The 23,268-nt window shown below is 41.5% G+C and overlaps 1 protein-coding gene across 1 annotated transcript in view; it reads right to left on the bottom strand.

Annotated features, from left to right (window-relative positions):
• The window catches only part of Usp45 (ubiquitin specific peptidase 45), a 71,315-nt gene extending 53,213 nt beyond the window's left edge, over positions 1 to 18,102 (bottom strand). The window contains 5 exon segments of the mRNA XM_052176149.1: positions 7,906 to 8,006; positions 9,385 to 9,488; positions 10,711 to 10,883; positions 13,906 to 14,015; positions 18,032 to 18,102. Coding sequence (XP_052032109.1) covers positions 7,906 to 8,006; positions 9,385 to 9,488; positions 10,711 to 10,883; positions 13,906 to 14,005 — 478 coding nt within the window. The 5' untranslated portion in view covers positions 14,006 to 14,015; positions 18,032 to 18,102.
• Positions 18,103 to 23,268: the final 5,166 nt, after the last annotated feature.

Below are 23,268 nucleotides of genomic sequence, written 5' to 3'. Positions count from 1 at the left end.
GTGAATACGTGTGGGGTGTGTGTGTGTATGTGTGTGTTGGAAATATGGCTTGGTGATAGAATGCTTGCTTAGCGTGTCTAGATTGACTGTACCACATGACACGGGCACTCAAAGTAAACAAAGAAAGCATCAGAAAAATTTAGTAAGTAGTTTTATCATACTGGTAATTTAAGAGTGCCAAAAGACTCTCAGAGAACAACCTGGAAGGGTTAAAACACATCACAGAACAGATTTATGGGTCTAGCAAGAAAGACATGAAAAATTTCATCATGATAAAATGACAGTCTAAGGAGGAATGATGGCACTGCTGTCAACTGTCTACTCTGCACAATCTTTTCAAAGTGCAGTTTAAAAGGGTAATCAGAATTTAACCTGAGTTTATAATTTGTCTAAAGAAATTCCAAAACAACCTACAAAATAAAAGGCTAAGTACATAAAGATGAAGCTTTGCTGTCAAGTAATATTAAATTGGAATTTATTATCAGAATTTGTGAATTGCCTCAATTAAGGCAGAGAAAAACACTGTTTCTTCCCACTTTTCTTACAAGAGGGAGCAAAGCTTGTTTTGAGTTTTCCTTACTTACTGTATAAGTTTGAGCAAAGTATGTCAGTACACACCTGCAATCCCAGCATTTGGGAAATAGGAACAGGTTTGGCACATGACTGGGGTATAGGAGACTCTATCTCAAAAACAAACAAAATGAGATAATCGTCACGAATAATAACCTCTCATTAGAGATAACAATTAGTATCTGACAACTTTAGTGCTTGGTGGTTAAGAGCATGTGTTGCCCTTGCAGAATTCAGTTCCCAGCACCCATATGGTGGTTTACAACCGCTTGTAGCTTCACTTCCAGGGGAATCTGATGCCTTCTTCTGACGTTCAAAGGCACCAGGCAACATGTGGTGCACAGACATACACAAGCAGGCAAAACACCCACAAAATAAAATGAATGTATCAAAAACAAAAACAACAAAAAACCCACTTAGAAATGATAATAAAACTGACATATGGTGACTAGTGTTAGACAGAAAATTTGAAGCCAAGGAGTCAGGTTTACAACTCCCATACAAACATCATGATTCCTGCCTATCCACACAATAAAGGTAAGGCTTTAGACTTCTAAGAATCCAACAAATCTGCTTGCTGATAGAGAAGGGAAGGCCATTCCTCCTCAGACAAGTTCTGAATGCAATTTCTAAATTTCTTTGGTGTTGGACTTAACACCTTTACAGTTAGTTTACAATGGCCCTGCTCAAATGGTTCCTAAAAAGAATTAAGTCCTTGCATGGTGGTGGTGATGCAGGTCTTTAATCCCAGCACTCAGGAGGCAGAGGCAGGCAGGTGAACGCTTATGAGTTCAAAGCCAGCCTGGTATACAGAGTGAGTTCTAAGACAGCCAAGGCTACACAAAGAAACCCTGTCTTGGGGGTAAAAAAAGTCTTTGGGCTAGAAAGGTGGGTTAAGAGCACTCCCAGAGGTCCCACGTTCAATGTCTGGCACCCACCATTTATAATTCCAGTCCATGGCATCTGGAGACCTTTTCTAGCCTCCTTCAGTACTGTAGTGGTATGAAGACATACACTTTAAAAAACTAAAAATATTTAAAAAATAATCATGTCATACTGCCTTAATTACCCACTGTATAAAACTAATTTCTCTCATGTGTTTAGTTTTATGCCAGGTTTGGGAAAAACTGATTAAATAAAACTTCAAACAATTTTTGGTGATCTGTGGTCCAGATAAATACTGAATTTAAACCTACTCAGGTAAAAATGAGTTGGCTTTTGTTTTAGATTGTTCTTTGTATTTTTGTTTGTAGGTGTGGGTGTTTGCCCTGTTTCTTCCTCCCAAATGCCCGGCATCAGTTTCTTGGTTTTTAACACCTGTTATCTTTTTCTCCCAATTCCTTGTTATACATGGAAATTACTAAATTGTTTTAGAATTAATGTTTTAATGAGGGAAATATTTTATTTCTTACATCCGGCATACTCTTAGAGGACATCAGGCCTAATCACCCCCTAGTTTCTTGCTCTCAACAATCTTAATATGCTGGCTAGTTTTATGTCAACTTGCCACATGCTAGAGTCATCAGAGAGATGACTCTTATTTTCTCAATTAAAAAATATATCCTTAAGATATACAGGCCTGCAAAGCATTTCTTATTTAGCGAGTGATATGGAAGGGCCCAGCCTCTTGTTGGTATGGCTGGTGGCGCATGCCTTTAAACCCAGCACTTGCAAGGCAGAGGCAGATGGATTTCTGAGTTTGAGCTCAGCCTGGTAAACAGAGTGAGTTCCAGGACAGCCAGGGCTACACAGAGAAACCTTGTCTCAAAAAACAAAAACAAAAAACAAAAAAAAGCCAAAAAAAAAAAAAAAAGCAAGCAAGCAAGCAGGCTGAGTGAGGCACCAGGAGCAAGCCAGTACAGCCAGTAAGCAGCATCTATTCCTGGCCTCTCCATCAGGTCCTGCCTCTAGGATCCTGTCCTGCTTGAGTTTGTGCCCTCACTACTTTTGATAATGAACTATTGTTTTACAGAACTGTGGGTGAAATAAACCCTTTCTTTCCCAAATTACATTTAGTCATGGTGTTTCATCACAAGAATAGTAACCCTAAGACAAACTGGTACCAGGATCATGGGGTATGGCTGTAACAGACCCAACTATGTTTTTTGTCAAGGATTTTGGAAGGACTTTGGAACTTTGAGCTGGAAAAGCCACTCAGTATTGAGAGGACCCAGGGCTGTTCTGTGGGCACTTAGAAGATAAGAGTGTTGAAAGTTTCCTATAGCCCCTATAAGAACGCAGGCTGAGCAAGCCAGTGAGCAGCACCCTCCAGGGCCTCTGCATCAGCCCCCCACCCTCAGGTTCCTGCCCTGCCTGAGCTCCCACTGAGGGAAGTAAGCCCTTCCTTCCAAGTTGCTTTTGGTCATGTTGTTTCATCACAGCAAGCGTAGCCCTAAGGCGGTTAGTGAAGTTGATGTGATGCTCCGCACATGGGGCTCCATTCCCCTGACACACGCAGACTCAACACAATCGCACACAAGCACACAGATGGCCTTGGCAGCTTCCCCAACTCCAGTGCCGGTCTTCCTGAAGAAGGGCAGTCCTCAGCACACCCTGTAAGGCAGTGCTGATGGCCAGGAGCCCCCTGGCTGCTACACCTTCCTGTCACAGCTCACAGCTAAAGCCAAACCTTCAGTACGCCCAAGCCTCTGCCTCACAGGACTGGGCAGGGACAGGGAAAGTGCTGGAGTTCATCTTGTGAAGTAAGATCGGGACTTTCACTTATGGCAGAAGAAACTGTATTCACCTTTTTAAAAGGCATCAAATCACATTCTAACTAGAGAAATACTAAATACTAAATAAGGTCACAATATTATCCTCAGCTTCAGAACCTAATCAAATCATTGAATACTGTACTACTTTAAAAACAAAAAAGTATGGGGGGAGCAGTACATAAAACCACATACTTTAAAAACAAACACTCTTCAGGTCTTAGGTACCCTAAGAAGCATTAGCATAATGAATTCAACAGTATATACTTTCTTGTCTTTAGTCCTGATGAAAATAACATCCTTCCAGCACTGACATTTTGAGCTAAACAGATGATGCTCTCAGAAAGAGCATGGAATTTTCATTTTACTGTGTGGTTCACCAAAAGCAAAGCGATATTTATCGATATTCTATCAGGAATTGCTGCATTTGGCATTTGTATAACTAAAGTAACTTAGTTTAATGACCCTTTCATACTACATAGGTCAGTTTAAAAAAAAATTGTGAGCAGATGTTATGGTCAAAGCAAAATTGAGCCCCACACCCCCACCAGAACAGTTGGTTTGTTAGCACTGATGAACCTACACTGACTCTCGGTCGTCACCCAGCATCCAGCTCCCATTAGCTTTCCTCTTGGTGGTGTATGTTCCTTTCAAATGGACAAATCCAGACTGACAGGTGTCCACCCTATGTGGGATAGTCTCACGGTCCTAAAGCCTCTGCACTTTGCTGTGTGTCCCTCCCCACAAGCTCTGCCAACCTTATTCACTCTTGTATGGACTCCAGGTTGTTGGTCTACTTAATTATACATCTTTCTGGCTGGGTCTTACAAGATTTTTTGTCTTTTTCAACCTTGTGTTATATATAATCTTTTCATTATGCATGACAAGGGTGAGTGTTCCCCCTACCCCTAACCTAACCCAAATTCTAACATCAGATGTGAACTCTACACAGCTGTAAGCATTCTTCTGGGAACCTGCACTGGATTCATCTCAATTGCTTAATGCAATTACCTAAACCAGTCATGTAGTATTAATGCTAATTTGCCCATTTCTACAGCTGAAAGAAGTTTTAAGAAAAACTATTTCACCACAATTCCTCTAGTTTAAAAGTGAATAATAATTAATGCACCTATTTATTCTCAAAGTCTAATTCCCAGTTAATCATCAGCCTTAGAAATTTATTTAGTCATATGATAAATGTCACTATGATAATAGCTGGTTTATACTCATTTTTATCTGTCTTACATTACAAGTCAAATAACTGATCTAAAATACAACACTGACCATTATTCACTTCTTGACTGAAGCCTAAGAGTGGTTCTTCTTTGTCCTAAGGACAAATGCTATAATAGCAGACCCTGGACCATCCAGTCTGAGTTGTTCTGTGTCATGTGCCTGTGTGTTTCTTTACTCCCTTGCTGCTTAGTCAGGCTGCGGTCATGGCCTGGAGCCTTGCTGGATGCTGCAGTGGAACACAGGTTTTCAGAGTGTTACAGGGCAAGTGATGTTATCTTGTATCTGCTTCTGCACATACAAGGATACAGGTATTTTTGCTGGGCAGCACTGGAGCACACCTTTAATGCCAGAGCTTTATAGGCAGAGGCAGGCAGATATGTGAGTTTGAGGCCAGCCTCACCTACAGAGTGAGTTCCAGAACAGCCAGGACTGAGAAACCTGAGAGAAATCTTGTCTCAAAAAACCAAAAAAAGAAAAGAGAGACAGAGACAGAGAAAGACTACAACTTACTTTCTACTGAGACAACCAGTGAAGACATTTATAAAAATGTAAAGCAATACTACTCATTCAACCTTATTTTGAAAAGTATTTGTCATTCCTAAAAATTAGTATTTATGTTAACATGTCATAGAATTATTGGTATTTGTCAGTGAACATTCAAACTCTTTAGAATTTACTTCTAACAAAGACAGATATAGCTACATAATCAAACATTTTTTTAAGTGCAAAGAAGCCAGTGGCATCAAAATCTCAAGAGTCAACTAGCTCCTTGTTTTTAGAGGTGCACGGGGAACTAGTTGAGATCTTCCATAAGAAACATTAAAAGTGTTCGAAAGAAGGCCTTGCATAATTTGAAACATGCTTAGGCAACAGGTACTGGCTTCCTTCTCAGTGGTTTTACTTAGTGCAAATTCATAGAAAGAATTGTTTAGTATTATTCTTCCCTACACAAAGTACTGCATGCATCTGAGGACATGTGGGAGCAGGAGAGGTGCCTTCTTCCCCAAGGAAGAGCACTCCAACTGGCAGTCCAGCGACAAATGATCAGCCCTGAAAGCATCCATACAAGTAACATCATATGGACTCAATAGGGTATATTTTGAAATATATATTTATATAAATACATATATGCATTCAATAACAAAAAGATGCCATGATTTTGAAGGAGAGAAGGGAGTGGATCGGAGGGAGGAAATGGAGGGGAGAAATTATAATCTTAGGGACTAGAGAGATGACTCAGTGTTTAAGAGCACTGGCTACTATCTCAGAGGACCCAGGTTCAATTCCCAGCACCCACATGGCAAAAGAAGCCATCAGACATCCCAGAACTACAGTAACAAGACAGTTGTGAGCTGTCATATGGGTGCTGGAAACCAAACCCAGGGCCTCTGCAAAGGCAGTGGGTGCGCCAGTCCCTCGTTCCCTCCCTCCCTAAGGATCATATTTAACACCCACTAGTACCCCAGGGAAGAAAAAGCATGTGCTAAGGGGGCAAACTAAAAAATAAAAGCAGCAGCAGCAGCAAAATAAGCACCTGAGGTCACATAGCTATCAACTGACAAGTCGGAATGCCAGGCCCGGGACTCAAAGCCTGTGTCCTGTCACGACCTGAATCCCTCAGAGGTTTGAGTGAGAATGTCCCCCACAGGCTCACATCTTTGAACGGTTGTTTGTGTTGTTTGTGGCAGTTTGTGGAAGTGATTCAGCCTCCCTTGCTGAAGTATGTCAGTGGGGGCAGGCTTTGAGAGTTCATAGGCCGGCCCTACCTCCAGTCCACTCTCTGATTTGTGTCTGTAGTTGAAGGTGTGACCTGTTTCCTAATCTTGTCCCTTGCTTCAATGCTCTTTCCTCTTCTTATCTCTCTGAAACTACAAGTCAAAATAAACTCTGTCTTCCCTAAGCTGCTTTTCACTGATATTCTAGCACCGCATTAGATAAGTACATAATACAAATACGACATTCTCACCAAAAGTTCAGCACTTGACCTGGATGTGTTAGTAACAGAAACTTGAGTTTAGCAGGGGAGGAAGTAGGTCACTGTGAGCATGTCCTTGGGGGTTGCATCCTGCCCTGGCCCCTTTCTAATTTAGCCCTCTTCCTTCCTAATTCTCTCTGCTTCACAGCCATCACGAGGCAGGCAACTTTCCTGTGGGTACAACGATGTCCCACAATGATGTTCTGACTTGCCGTAAGTCCAATAGAGTAAGCTGGCCTTAGGCAGAAACCGCTGACACAATCAAGATATAAGGGAGCAAAATAAATTCTGATTACAAGTTTCTTTGAGGTTTTTGCCACAGCAATGAAGAGCTAACACACGCCTTTCCTAATATTCTTTCTAAAATTAAGTGTTCAAGAAACCTGAAAGACTAGAATGGCTACCACACTGGCTGTATGAACTGAACCTAGGGAACCTAAGGTAAGAAATGTGGAAAAACAATGTCCTCATCACTGCTGGCATCAAAGCCTGTGTGTGTCCTTATGGCCAAGAAGGGAGTACAATGCGCACTCCTCAAGAGACAGCACCGAGACTCCACTCAGCTGCCGAAGCACTCAAGGTCTCACACCACATCTGCCTGCTTCCTCGTCTGAGCAGAACCTGAGCCGCGAACAGCATACCTGAGACAAAGCCAATCCGCAAATGCTTGCTGGAGAAGTTTAATATAAATGTAACAGCAGCTGGGCTGTATATATATATGTGTGTATGTATATATATATATATACATACACACACACACATACATATATATATATATAACAAACTGCTGACTCCTCCTGTGCTCCAGGAGCCTGGGCTTATATCCACCTCTTCCTCCTCTGGCTTCTCATGGCTGCCTCTTCAGAGTGACAGGTAGCTAACAGAGACAAGTGCATTCTAGACTACAGAAATACGGTTTGCAGTACTTTTTCCTGTTTGTTTGTTTTGCCTTTCATGACAACCAAGGATGGAGCTGTAGCTTAGTGGTAGAGCATTTGCCTATTTTACACAAGGCCCTGGGATCAACCCAACACTGTTAAAAAAGCAAATAAACAAAATAAACCCTTCTATCACAACTACATTTTTACAAACCCTTTCAGTTGCTGGTACTACATTCCAAGCACTTCATTTCTTCAAAGGCATTTAAGGGCCAGCAAAGTAGCTGAGGGGTGAGAGAAGACATACCAGGCCTGATAAGACAATACCAGGACCCACAGAGTGTAAAGAAAGACCCATTCTCAGAATGTCCGCTTACACACACACACACACACACACACACACACACACACACACACACACACACGCCAACTCTCCTTCCACCATGTGGCTCCAGGAATGGAAGTGAAGGTTATCAGGCAAAATATGAAACACTGTATTTTAACCCAAATTGTTTTAACAAATTGCTTAAGTTACCTGTTTGTATTTTAAAAACATGTTTCTGGAGAAAATCAACTATCTGAGCCAAAACTTTCTTGTTGCAATGTGTCGATAATTTTTCATTACATTCATAACACCTGAAAAATAGAAAACACAAGCAGAAGTTATGAAAGCAGCTTCAATAATTACATATAAGGTATGCACTTGACAACTTCTGTCTTTAAAATGCATAGGAACCAGGAACCCAAGGGAAGGTGTTAGCTAAGCCTGGACAAATAAGCAAGGGACCATCCAACAGATCCCAGTTAGCAAGGGACCGTCCATACAGATCCCCATATGTCACACGGTCTCATGCAGAGCAATGGATATGGTCCACCTTATATACACGTACCAAATTCATGAGGCTTGCTTGCCTGCCTGCCTGCCTTCCTTCTTTCCTTCCTTCCTTCCTTCCTTCCTTCCTTCCTTCCTTCCTTCCTTCCTTCCTTCCTTCCTGTCATGGTTTGAATATGCTTAGCCCAGGCACTATTAGGAGGTGTGGTCTTGTTGGAGTATGTGTTTCACTGTCCTTTATTAGACTTGGTCATGGTGTCTGTTCACAGCAGTAAAACCCTAACTAAGACTCGTCCTTTCTTGACAGTATCCAGTGCACAGGGGCAGAGGCAGGCAGCTCTTTAAGTTCAGGACCCTCTGGTTGAGTTCTAGAACAGTCAGGCTATGTAGATCACCCTGTCTCAAAAAACAAGACAAAACAACAAGCCCAAGAACAAAACAAAGTCCGGGTCTCTCTCTATAGCACTGGCTGTCCTAGAACTTGCAATGTAGATTAGGCTAGCCGGCAAGTCACCTGCCTCTACCTCCCAAATGCTGGAATTAAACATGTGCATCATCATACCTATTTTTTTCAGCTCCCCTGAGACAGGAGTTACAAACCATTGTGGGGGTGCTAGGAACGGAACCTAGAGCCTCTGAAAAATCAGCCAGTGCTTCTAACTGCTGAACCATCACTCCAGCTACTGCAGTATGCACCCTTAACGTCTCAACTATTTCTTTAGCCCCAGTTTTTGGTCTTTCTGAGACAAGTTATATAGACCAGGCTGGCCTAGAACTCACAATCACCTGCCTGTTTCTTCCCAGTGCTGTGATTACAAATGTACAACATCATGCTTGACTCCAATACTATTTTAAAACACCACTGTGTAGGTTAGAGAGTCTCTGAACTGCCTAAGTGCTAAAGTACCCTCCTCCACTTAGGACACTGGGATTCCACATTAGTTCACTATAAGAATTCAACTAGACAGAATTTTTCTTTATAGTACCAAAAAAAAAAGTCATAAATAAGTATTTTTTTTTAAATTTTAAGCTTTATTTTCACGAGTAAAATTATTTTTCTTAAAGCATCCCGGACTGTATATAAGAGAAAAGTGTATACAGTGGGATTAGACCTTCATTTTACTTATAATGCTCAAATGGCTTTTTTAAAGCAGATAACAGTACTAACGAAAGTTAACCTACCATATGACCCATGTACTCAGGCTAATGACAACACAATGGGACTCCGTCACAGAGTTCTTGAAGTGCCTCAGTGAATGCTGGCTTTCTGAGTTTTTACCGCATCCCTATGGTAAACAGAGAGACATAGAAGTTAAGTCACACTTAAGCACAGTTTTGATTTCAAGCAAGAAGGAACAGTTTGATTTTTTAGCAAGTTTAATTAATTGTAAAGTATATCGCTTACTGTTCATTGTATATGTACGTCTGATAACCACAGCTGCCTGCCTGTCATTAGGAATGCACTCGCCTGCCCACCGTCCTGTAGAGTATCCACTATGGGGCACTGAGCAGTGCTGGCCGGGCTGGCCCTCCTCAAGCACACATTTCCCAGCCCCCCTCCGCCTTCCAACCTCACTGAGAATAGAACAAGGCCGGCCCAGTAGTTTCCCTCACAAGATAAGAGGGAAATTACTTCATGGAAGGGAAAGTCCAGGAAAGTGTCACAGAACTGTAAAAAGAAAGGGATGTACTTTTCCTTCCTTGTGGCTTTGGATGCCACTGTGTGACATTTACTGCCTGAAACATCTCCCATCTCTGGAACCATGAAGCTGGAAATGACAGGTTAAAAAAAATATTGATTTTGAGGGTTTCTTTCTCTTGAATTAATCACGAGCTCTGAAGTGCCCAATTTCTGTATTTTAATTAATTACTTTTGTTTTTTGAGACGGGGTTTCTCTGTGTAGCCCTGGCTATTCTGGGACTTGTTCTATTGACCAGGCTGGCCTGGACTCAGAGACCCACCTGCCTCTGCCTCCAGAGCACACAGATTAAAGGCGTGCGCCACAACTTTGTATTCAGTAGATAATTCCTTTGATAGGACTGGTGATAGGGCTCAGTGAGTACTGCGGCTCATCCTGACAAACCGAGCATGATCCCTGAGACATAAAAATAGAGCCAACTCCAGGAAGCTGAGAGCCACAATTGTGTGTGACACGCACACACACAAAGTAAGTTTTTGGGTTTTTTTGTTTTGTTTAAAAAAAAAAAAGGTTAAAAAAGAAATAAAGGAATCAAATGGTTAGATCCATTTCCTAAATTTAAAAGGCAAAAACAGGGCCAGAGATTCAAACAAGTATGTAAGATTTCCTTTCAAACTATTTAGCCACACATGATTACCTTCTAAACATTGCATATATTTATTTACTCCTAAACATTCCTAAGTTCATCTTGGAGTACCAATCTAAATGTGAAATGAATCTATTTTAAGGCCTATATCTAACCAAAAGTCCAATTCATACAAGGCATTTTAAAGATAATAGAAGATGTACATATAAGCATCTTTCTTACCTGAAAACCACACTTGAGGCACAGCCAAACATCGGAAGGAAGGACTGGCTGTCCATCACAGAATCTTCTCTCTTTCAAACACTCCGAGCAAACTGACCACAGAGCCTCAGCTACCGCTTTCTTCACATGGTTCACACTGACAGCATAACTGATGTGCTGGCATGTTAGACCTACTGAATGATATGTCACAAAATGAATACATTTTCTCTCTAGATGAAAGAACTACCATTAGCAAGTGTGCTGGATAATCAATTTGACACAGGCTGGAGTCATCTGGAAAGCGGAACCTCAATTAAGATTTGCCTCAATCAGATTGGCCTGTAGGCAAGTCTGTAGGCATTTTCTTGATTAATGATTCATGTGAGGGCTCAGCCCACACGGGCAGTGCCACCTCTGGGCGGGTACGTATAAGAAAGCAAGCTGAGCAATTCACAGGTAACAAGCCAGCGTGAAGTGTTTCTCCATGGCCTTTGTGCTAGTTCCTGCCTCCCTGTTCCTGCCCTGACTTTCTTCATGACAGATTATAACTATAAACTGAAATAAGCCCACGTCTCCCCTAGCTGATTTTGGCTGTACTGTTTACCACAGCACAGTAAGCAAAAGTCTGTATCATTAAAATTATACTAACTGAAAAGCACACATCCAAGTAACTCATAAGGATATATAATTACATGAATGCACTACATAACATTCTTGAAATAATTACAGAAGAGATTAGTGGTTGCTAGGAGCTAGGGCTGAGGACAAAGTAAGGATATAAATAGGTAACTTACAAGATGGCCACAGACAGGTTCACTGAGGCATAGAAAACTACAAAAAACAATACTGCAATTGCACACAAACACACACACACACACACCAACCACATACAAGAAGCATGTAACTCTGCGGATGTCTCAATAAGCTAAGGATGGTTCCATCATATCTGCAGTACACCAATGCAGGACGTTAACATCAGGAAAGGACAAGTGCCAGCTATATGAGAAATCTATACTTCCTTATACATCATGTTCATCTAAAATTAGTTCGAAATAAGACACAGAATTAAGATTAATATTTACTAAACCATATGCAGTGGTTTAGATGTAGTGGGTCTTTAATCCCAGCACGTGGGAGGCAGAGGCAGGGGGAATCTCTGTGACTTCCGGGCCAGTCTGGTCTACATAGTGAGTTCCAGGATAGCCAAAGATACACAGTAAGACCCTGTCTGGAAAACAAACAAAAAAAGATTACTATTTCCTGCACACCTGTAATGTAATTTCCTGCACACATATATTTTATGGGAAGATTCAAGCACTTTGAATGTCTTTTCCTTACCCAGAACCCACATCAGGAAGCTCATGACATTCAGTAATTCCAGTTCTAAGAGATCCAACACTTCTGGCCTCCACAGGCACCCATATATACATAACATTCACTGACACAGACAAATACACACACCACACAAGCCCTACAGTAATCAAACCAAAAATTCACTATCTGTATACCTTTGGTGACTGGCTCAATTTAAAAATAATTAATTAAATAATTAAATGATAAATTTAAAAAATAGTAAAATTGTTCTTAAAGAGATATCCATATGGCCCCTCCTCACTCAGCACTGAAGAGATAGTAGGAAAATGCCTGTCTAGACTAGGAGTGCAGCTCACAGATAAGGTGGGGCTTAGCATGCCCCAGGCCTGCACTTGTTTGCTAGTACCAGTGAGGAGGTAAGTAAACTAGAAAGACACGTAAAATCTTTTACCTATGCTAAACTGCAATTTTCACCATTATTAGGATAAAGAAAAACACACAGTATAACTTACAGAAACCAGAACTTCCAGAACTCCTCTTACCCTCACCTACAGAGTGAGCTTGAGGCTAGCCAGGACTAGAGACCCTGGCAGCAAAACAGAAGAGTAATTCTTATATATATATTTAATTATCAAGGATCCTTGTCATTAAAGAAAGGGTCATTCCATTGGGAGAAAGCTGATGAAATGACGACCCAGTCTAGAGCAACAGTTTACAAACTGTCATTACTTTGTAGGAACTTTATAATTTGAAATTCTGAAGTAAAAAATCATTCTATCCTATTATCTTCCCCAGAATCCATGGGATGGTTTCTGAAGGACAACGTCAGTACTCTGATGCTACCATTCAGACTTCTAAAACTGAAATCATTGCTAACCTTAGAAATAAGTGGAAGCATTCAAGAGCACATATATTTTATGGGAAGATGCAAACAACTTATTGTATGTTATAAAGTAAATTTCCTTCAGGTTTTCTATAAATTATATAATTATCTAAGTGTCATATTATAAGTAGGTTATATGGACATCCCTGAATATAAAATTGTTATCACCCACAGTTTCCATTAAATAAATAAAAACCAGTAACACAACTCTGGCCACCTCAAATTCAGAGATCCACTTGCATTTGCCTCCTGAGTGTTGGGATTAAGGGTGTGCACCATCATACTCAGCCTGGTGCATTAACATTTTAAATATTAATAAAAATCTACATGGAAACATTCTAATTTTTAATTGGTGATATAAAGCCAACATTTCCTCTCTTTCTTCCAAATTATTAAGTGACAACAAGAACAGAAAATCAAGATTCCAAGTTCATTTTTAAGACACAAGTCCTGCCAGCTGCAGTGACGCACACCTTTAGACCCAGCATTCAGGAGGCAGGGCAGGGGGATCTCATGAATTCAAGGCCAGCCTGGTCTACAGAGTGGGTTCTAGGCCAGCAACGGCTACACAGTGAGCTGGCACGTGGCTTAGTGACAGAGCGCTCAGCTAAGACATGCAGAGCCTGGGGGGCTAGGATCATAGCCCTATTTCAAAACTATCAACACAGAAATGAAAGAAGGAAAAGGAGGGGGGGAAGGAGAAAGCGGGGAGGGAGAGTAGTGGGCCATGCTCTACCTACCAAACCAAAAGGTTCATCGTCTCACACCGCGGACGGCCGAGAGAAGTAACTTTAATGAGCCATGAGAAAGATAAGCAAAGAACACATGACAACTTTAATACACTTGTACCTCAAAACCCCATAAGAGCACCAACAATGGCTTTGTGGGTGGAACCAGACAAGCTAGGTCTCAGACTTATGAGGAAAATGGTGAAAAAAAAAGTACTAAATTAACTGAAAAGAACCTATTGCTACCTCTTTAACCCACCACTGTCTGAGATGCCAGATACCACAACCTACCAGCAATGTCATCTGAAGAATCTTCATCATGAGGTAGCAGCGGTCTTTTATTTCTTTTGCCTTTCTCAGGTAGATCTTTGGATGGATCCTTTACCCGCATCTGTTATTTACTGGAAAGTTTCAAGAAATATAATAATACTTTAATCTTCAAAATTAAACTATGTTTAATGCGTATTCAAACTAGACTGGTCATCAACAGAGGAAAAATATGGAAGACAAATCGGCTAAACTAGAGCACAATATAGATACACAGGACTGAGTGTGAAGGGTACAAGAGACATAAGACCCTGGGTCCTAGCCCATGGTATGGCCCCAGGACTGCCATAAAAACAGTCAATACACAAACAGCACATTCCAGCTACTGCAGTATAGACTATTTATTCCCCAAGCATTTCAAAATCCCTTGGCTGCGATGTAACCTGCAATGTGATGGCACTTGGAGCTGAGCCCCAATCAGAGTACATGAGAGTGACCCTTCGTTTATGGAAGGTAACAAGAAGAGAGCCAAGTCGGACAGAGCTTCTCAAAACTGGGGTTTACAGGACTCTCACCTGTAGCAAGGGACTTCCAGAACCTTGAGTCCCTAATGAGTGTTTGCTGGTATGCTACTCAGCGGATAATAGTTGCTTTATTACCCTGAACCAAGGCATGCCGTCTGTCTGCATGCATACTATCCCAGAGGTAAAATTTTCATACAGGAAATAAGTACTGCTTCTTATTATGGGCTCTTTCTTTACCCTGTTATCTGTGTACACAGTGGCAGCCGGAAGACCCTCATTGGACCAGGAAAGAAATAGTAAACCTAGTAGTTATTAGCCCTAATTCCTATACTACATACTGGACCACAGACAGAAAAATTAATTCCACCTTTTAAGCTACCATATTTTCTCTTCAATATTTCATTATGAAGATTTTTTTAGATCCACAAGGGCTGAAACTGTATACTGAATGCTCATACACTGTCTATATATGCATACATGCATATATCTAGTATACAAAATACATGTACATATATGCATATATCTAGTATATAAAATACACGTATATATTGTATTTCACTGTTTTTTTAAATCTAATTATCAGTATAGAAACATACAATTTTTATTTGAGAGGGAATTTTTTCTTTTGTTTGGATTTTTTTTGTTTGGTTCAGTTTTGTTTGTTTTTGCTTTTTAAGACAAGCTTTCTCTTTATAGCCCTGTGTGTCCTAGAACTTACTCCTGTAAATCAGGACCCTTAACTCAGAGATCTACCTGCCTCTGCCTCCAGAGTGCCGAGAATAAAGGTGTGTGCCACCAAGTCCAGGTAGAAACAAACAATCTTTAAAAATTCTGAAGTATATGCATGCCTTTGGGTATGTGCGTGTTGATACAGGAGCTTGTGGAGGACAGAAGAGGGCGTCAGATCCCTGCAGATGGAGTTATAGGCGTGTGCACTGCCCTGCAGGTACTGGGCACCAAGCTCGCCCACCCTCGCCCACCCAGTGCATGCTCTTAGGCACTGTGCCATCTCTTCAGCCCAATATATATGATTATTTTAGATAGCACCTGAAAATCAATTAAAGAAATAATGAACTTTTATCCCTAAATATGTAAGCATGGTGCTTTTTCAAAAGAATAATCCTGCTACATAACATCACTATCACATCTAAAAAAAAGTATGCCCTGATATCTTATATCTTAACATTCTAATTTCCTTATTGGATTTGTGTACTCTATAGGGATACTGGGGAGGGGGGGATAGAGATTCAGTCATTGTTTTTACTTCATCTGTTACAGTTCTTCAGTCCTTTCTTTTTTAAATGCTGCTTTCCCATATTATTTTCTGTTAAGAATGTGCATGGGTGTGTGGGGGAGGGCAAGTGTCCTTTCTAACACACCTCAGCAAATAAATGCTTCATTTCCTAGAGCAGAATGGAGAAAGATTCTAATATAGAGCTATTTCATAAAGCTTTACCTGGAAGCTCCATTTTCTCATGTATTCAGAAAGTTTTGTAAGAAAACACTCTGGGCCTACCCTTGTCCCCCACACCTCTCCCGGGACAACTTCTGGGCATGATGATACTCAGCCAATTCAAACCCTTTTAGTCTCACCTCCACCTAACCTGCCTGCCCTACCGCCCCACTATGAGATGGCCACTCTGGGCTTTCTGCCTCTAAATTTACAAGCCTGCAGCCACTATAATTTGAGCCTTGGACAGAGAGAGGCATTAACAGAATCTCAAAAAGAAATAGTTCGCGAGAAATGATATATTCCCCCTATAGCAGATAAACCAAACCTTGATAAAGATGAAGACTTATGTACAGATAATGATGGCATCTGGAAGAATACTAATAGTCAGGTATTTGATTTAGACTTTGTAAACAACCTGTTACCTTTTTCAAAAAAATGTCTCAAACTTATCCTGGTGCTGAAGGGGCCATTTCAAATCATCCTTCTAGCAGATGCAATGCATCTGAACATATTACCAGCCCATAATGTGGCAATTTCATGTAACCTTCTTTTACAAATTCCACTTAAGGCAGAACAAACAAACAACATTAAGTCCAACTATTGTACTTTCAAATGCTTTCGATTACCAAAATTGTGTCTGGAAATCTCCAAGACTCTCCTGGTACTGAGGAGTCAACAGCATTTATAGGACTCAGCACACGGGTGTATATTTAATGAAACATTCTATGAGCATGCAACCTGATTAGAAAAGGATACTTTCCCATGACTTCCATAAATTCTCTCCCTCTCAGGTGGGTAAGACAAGGAGTAAGCAGCAACATGAATCTGAGTTCAGGGGAACCCATTAGAGACTTGGAGCACGGAAACTGTTTGGTAACTGGTCATTTTGACATGAAACATAATGTTGGGTATAGAACAATTACTGCCGGGCAGTGGTGGCACAGGCCTTTAATCCCAGTACTCTGGGAAGCAGAGGCAGAAGCAGGAGGGTTTCTGAGTTTGAGGCCAGCCTGGTCTACAGAGTGAGTTCCTGGACAGCCAGGACTATACAGAGAAACCCTGACTCGGAAAGAAAAAAAAATCCAAAACAACAAAAAAGAACAATTACTACTACATCTGAACATTGCCAAACTCCAAGCCTCCAGAAGCGAAACAAGGGCCAAGGTTGCAGGCAGAGCCATCAAAGGACAGAAGTTTCAGGCCTGATTTGTTAACTTCACAAATATGTTCTGGCTTTGTGTGTTTGTGTGTGTGTGTGTGTGTGTGTGTGGTTTCCAAACATCAAACGTTACAACTTTCTTTTTTTAAAAAAAGAAATCTACTTATGTATTTTATATGTAAGGCTGTGCACGTGTTAGTGTTTCGATTTGCATTAGTGAGGGCAGTGTAGCTTCTCTCTTTCACCGCGTGGGTCCAGGAGACTGAACCATCAGGCGTGGTGATCTGCTGAGACATCAACTTCAGCTTTTAATTTAAAGGTTATCTAGCACCTGCGTTTTCTCTAACACAGGGTGTACAGCTAATATTACACTTTTCAACTGGCTACAAGCATCCCATGTCAAAATGGTTTTTGTTTTGATTTTTTTTTTTTTTTTAAGTTTTGGGATGCTATTCTCCAGCGTGAGGAGAGGAAATGCAAACATCTTCTTTTACATACCCGGGCTCGAAACACTCAATTCTAAGAACCTCTCGCAAGCACTTTGAGATACGTCACTATCATCATCCTCACCTTACACTTGGAACTGGATAGAGGTGAAGTGACTTGCAGGAGTCCGGGAGCCGGACATGGACTCAGGTAAGATCGACCCCTAACCTAATATTTGGTGTTGCCCGAAAGCTGTGGTTAGGCTCTTCGTCAGGCCACGGATGCACCCCGAGTTAGCAGAGTGGAATGTGCTGTGAGGAGAGACCCCGAAGTGACAAGCGGACGCTGAACGCCCGGGTCACCAAGAAGACGAGACTCGGCCCGGCTCCCTCCCCGACCCCGGCTCTTCCCGCGGCCGTCAGCACTCGGCCCGGGAGGCCGCCCTCTGCCTCTGTGAATCTGGACGCAAGAGTACGCCAGGAAACCTCTCTTTCCAGACTGGTTCACCTATAAGAAGGCCTCGTCGCCCAAGCGAAGACACAGTGGTTGCAGTGACCCCAAAGCCCCAAAGCCTGGGCCCCAACTCACCCCGCCCGCCGGGCCGCAGCTTCCACACGCTGGAGCTTCTGCGCCTGTGCAGAGGGGGACCCGGGGAAGGCGGGGCCTGGCGTCCTGAGCTGTGGGTGAGGGCGGGGTCTGAGCGGAGCTGGGCGGGGCGGGGCGGGGCGGGGCGGGGCGGGGGCGAGGTCTGGTGTTCTATATGGGCCGGGCCCGGACTTTTGAGTCTATGGCGGCTCGGAGGTTGGAGGAAGTGGGTGGTACAGCGACAGCCACACCTGGATTCAGGTGCTGGCTTTAGTGAGCTGCTCTGATCCTTCTGAGCTGGGTCCCACTTGCTGGGTGCCTTTTGAGATGGCCTCCCTTGTTCCATGACCCATCTCCAATTCTAAAGTCACATCGTCACATCTGAGATTCACTCTATGATATTAAGGTTTTTTTTTTTCACTATGAATCTCACTTCTGAACAAGATGGTACATCAGACCAGTAATTCTGCAGAATCTGATCATCTGTTACAACAATGTACACCTTGCTTTTGAATAAAAATAGTTTATTTGAAATTTTGTTGTGTGGTGAAAAACACTGACTTCTCTTCCAGAGGTCCCGAGATCAATTCCCAGCAACCGCATGGTGTCTCAGCCCTCTTCCTGTTTCAAAAAATAAAGAATTTTAAAACATTTTGTTGTTGCTGTTGCAAGCTCTGGTTGATGGGCCTCAATCTTTCACAAAGGACAAGTGTGCTGGGTTAGAAGTTTCCAATTAAAAGTCAAAAGCTGACTGCTTTTTGTTGTTGATCTTGTTTTTTTGTTTTTACTTATAAATCTAATTCATTTCTATGGGGAAACTTGGCAAAGGAGAGAACTATTCATATATCTTGTTTATAGGAACCATTCATACAAATGGTTCCTATAAACCATTCAGACAAATACACTGTATTACAAATATGCTGGTCAAGATACTAGGTATGGGGTACATAATTATCTTTTAGAAGATCATTTTCTTCCAGGGAAAAAGAAAATGTTGCATCTGTAAGAACAGTTTGGGTTATGATGTAATTTCAAAGTCTGCATACAAATTTCAAATTTGTCTGTATAAATATAGTTTCACATGTTAATACTGAATTTGAAATAGAATATGTAAAAGATGCAAAAGAGCAAATATTTGCATCCTTAAAAGAAATTTAAGATTTCTGCAATCTTTAATATTTAAACTTCTCTTAGAATTGATAAGAGTCCCTGGCTACCTTTATATCTAACAGATATACCCTTAGTCTGATCCAAATCTTTGGAGACTTCAACTCCCATTCAAAGTTGGCATGGGTATCTTCAGAAAAATGAATGGAACTAGAGATCATGTTAAGTATCAAACAAAAAGACAATTAACGCATGTTGTTCTCATTTCATTTCTGTTATTGTAATAAAATACACAACACGCAATCTAGAAGAAAGGAGGAACTCAAGACTCTAATTATCATACTATAAGAAATAGCAAATAAGAATCTTTTGTATCAAATACTATAAAACTCTGTTTAGGACAAGGAATTCACATGTTTTTACCCTCTGCCCTTGAAAGACTTTATTCAAATTTAAAAAACTGTTTCTAGGGCTGCAGAGATGGCTCAGTGGTTAAGAACACTGACTGATCTTTCAAAGGTCCTGAGTTCAAATCCCAGCAACCACATGGTGGCTCACAACCATCCATAATGAGATCTGACGCCCTCCTCTGGTGTGTCTGAAGACAGCTACAGTGTATTTACATATAATAATAAATAAATCTTTGGGCAAGAGCGAGCGAGGTCAGAGCAAGCAGAGGCCCTGAGTTCAATTCCCAGTAACCACATAATGTCGCACAGCCATCTGCACAGCTACAGTGTGCTCATGTACATAAAATAAATAAATAAAAATCTTTTTAAAAAATGTTTCTAGATGTGGTGTGGCTCAGCTTTTAGAACACACCTTTAATCGCTCTGGCTAGAATATACCTTTCCTCCCAAACAATGAAGGTGAATTTAGTTTGTAGAAGGAAGCACTCATGTTTGAAAGTGATGGCTAAATGAAAGGTAGACAAGGTGAAGACTCAGAGAAAGATTTGACAAAATAGAAGGTGCCCAACTCTCATGGAAACGGCGAGAAAAGAGAGGCTACTTAAGAGAGAGCAGTGCAGGCAGAAAAGGGAAGGAGGCAGTTTTATGTTTTACTGAGAGTTTCACAGAGACAGGTTTTAGAGAGAGAACACACTAGACCTGGGTGAAGACAGAATGAGCCCGAGAATGAGGAGGAGTCAGAAGGTTAGAACAGACTGCCAGAGTTAGCATGAGGCAAAGCTGGGCAACAGTCAGAGCCAAGAGAGAGAAGCCAACTTGATTCAGTCAGCTCGGAGAGGAGTTTGAGCCAGAACAGCAGAGTTGAACCAGCCAGTCAGAGCTCAGAAAGAACTAGAAAGGGTGAGCTGACTTAGCAGTAAGTCTCAGAGTCTGAAAACATTCTAGGGCTAGATAAGGTTTGTAAGGAGGTTAGAAACTTCCAGGACCAGGCCTGGGTTAGGAGATGGAGGCAGTAAGCCTCTAAGATGACAACTGAGTCAGGCAAATAGAAGCTACTTTACAAGGTAGTCATCCAAAGACATACCTAGTGTGGACCAACCTAATGTAAACAATCCAACACTGAGATTTATCCCAGATGATACTAAGTTGCATTACATTGACAATTAAACCTAACAACCACTCAGTTTTTCTCTCATATGGGAATCTACAAATACATGCATGCACATATATGTGTGTGTGTATGTATATATAATGTATATATACATACATGTGAATACACATATATATGTAGGTATGTTTTATGTATATATACATACATGTAAATGCACACACACACACACACACACACACACACACACACACACAGAGCCTAGCAGCTAAGAATACCCACCACTAAGCATGACAACCTGAGTTCAACCTGAGGCCAATCCCCAGAACCCAAATAAATGTTAAAGGGTATGATGATCTTAATATGCTTAGCCTACAGGAAGTGATATTCTTAGGAGGTGTGGCCTTGCTAGAGGAAGAAGTGTGTCACTGTGGAAGCAGGACTTTGAGGTAATAAATATGCTCAAGCTCTGTCCAGTGTAAGACAGACAGTCTATCCTTGGCTACTTTAAAATCAAGATGTAGAACTCTCAGCTCTTTCTCCATCATCATGTCTACCTGGACACTGCCATGCTTCCTGTCATGGTAATGGACTGAAAGTCTGAATCTGTAAGACAGCCCCCAATTAATTGTTGTCACTTATAAGAGGTGCATTGGTCGTGATGTTTCTTCATAGCCATAAACCCTAAGTGTCTTAGTCAGGGTTTTGATTCTTGCACAAACATCATGACCAAGAAGCAAGTTGGGGAGGAAAAGGTTTATTCACTTTACACTTCCACATTGCTGTTCAACACCAAGGGAAATCAGGACTGGAACTCAAGCAGGTCAGGAAGTGGGAGCTGATGCAGAGGCCATTGAGGGATGTTTCTTACTGGCTTGCTTCCCCTGGCTTGCTCAGCCTGCTCTCTTATAGAACCCAAGACTGCCACCCCAAAGACAGCACCACTCCCAAGGGACCCTTCTCCCTTGATCACTAATTGAGAAAATGGCTTATAGTTGGATCTCATGGAGGCATTTCCTCAAGGGAGGCTCCTTTCTCTGTGATAACTCCAGCTTGTGTCAAGTTGACACAAAACCAGCCAATACACTAAGGCAAAATGTGGTACCAGGAACTGGGGTATTGCTGTAATAGGCTTGGCCATGCTTTTGTTTAGAGGAATGTGTATTTTGGAACTTTGAAAAGTAGTGGAGTTGGCTGGAGAGGTGGCTCAGCGGTTAAGAGCAATGATTGTTCTTCTGAAGGTCCTGAGTTCAAATTCCAAGCAACCATATGGTGGTTCACAACCATCAGTACAGCTACAGTGTACTTATATTTATAAAATAAATAAGTAGAACTAAAAAAGAAAAATAAAAGTAGTGGAGTGCTTTACGTGGGGCTTAATGGACCATTCTAGTAAGAATATGAAAGACAGTGGTGCTGATTTGAACTATGAAGCCCTTGCTCTAGAGGTTTCAGAGAAGTGAAATTTTAATATGTTGCCTGGAGACTATTCTTATGAAGTTTTGGTGAAGAATGTGAAAGCTTTTAGCCTTTATCTGAAGAGTCTGCCTGAGGTTAAGATGAAGAGATTCAGATTAATTGCATTGACAATAGAAGTCTCTATAAAGCCCAGCATAGACTTTGTCCTCTGGTATACACTCACAGTGATCATTTTGATCCAGTGTAGCAAGCTTAGAAAGGAAAAATACATATTCTAGGAAGTGGAATGTAGCTAAACCCTGTGTTCAAGGATATTAAATGGAATTAAGTGAGTGGTGACCTCTGGCGAGATCCCACCCAGCTAAGCTTATGTTCTGTGTTTGTGTTAGGCATTATTATTACCACCTGGTTATTGTTTTCATTTGGACTTTTTAAATCTAGAATGAACTACAATCCAGAAATGGAGGGCACACCTGATCCAGCTCTTGAGGCTGGAAGGCACAGGTTTTGGATCTGGATATTGACGTGGGATGACACTACCATTTGGTCTGGATCTTGAGGCATAGTAGCCATGAAAATCTCAGATCTAGCCATGGTAGTACATGCCTTTGATCCTAGAAAATAGATACAGGCAGATCTCTGAGTTCAGGATCAGCCTAGTAGACCCTGTTCCTATGTTTCAAGTAGAGAAAAGCTTAAGTCCAGGCATGGTGGACTATGCCATCAATCTAGCATTCAGCAGCGCTCTGGAGAAAAGCATGCTCATCTCTGAGTTCAAAGTCAGTCTACAGAGCAAGTTCCAGGATAGCCAGATGTGATGATTTGTATATGCTCAGCCCAGGGAATGGCATTATTAGAAGGTATGGCCCTCTTAGAGTAGGTGTGTCACTGTGGGTGTGGGCTTTAAGACCCTCATCCTAGCTGCCTGGAAGCCAGTATTCTGCTGGCAGCCTTCAGATAAAGATGTAGAACTCTCAGCTCCTCCTGCACCAAGCTTGCCTGGATGCTGCCATGTTCCTGACTTGATGATAATGGACTGAACAGCTGAACTTGTAAGCCAGCCCCAATGAAAGGTTGTCTTTATTAGAGTTACCTTAGTCATGGTCTGTTCATAGCAATAAAACCCTAACCAAGACACCTAACAAAGCTTAGGCAGAGAATGAATTCACTGAAAACAGAAAGCTGGTGATAATTTA

Source organism: Apodemus sylvaticus, chromosome 3 (assembly GCF_947179515.1).
Source record: "Apodemus sylvaticus chromosome 3, mApoSyl1.1, whole genome shotgun sequence".
Lineage (NCBI taxonomy): Eukaryota > Metazoa > Chordata > Mammalia > Rodentia > Muridae > Apodemus > Apodemus sylvaticus.
This window is presented reverse-complemented; position numbering and strand designations above follow the sequence as displayed.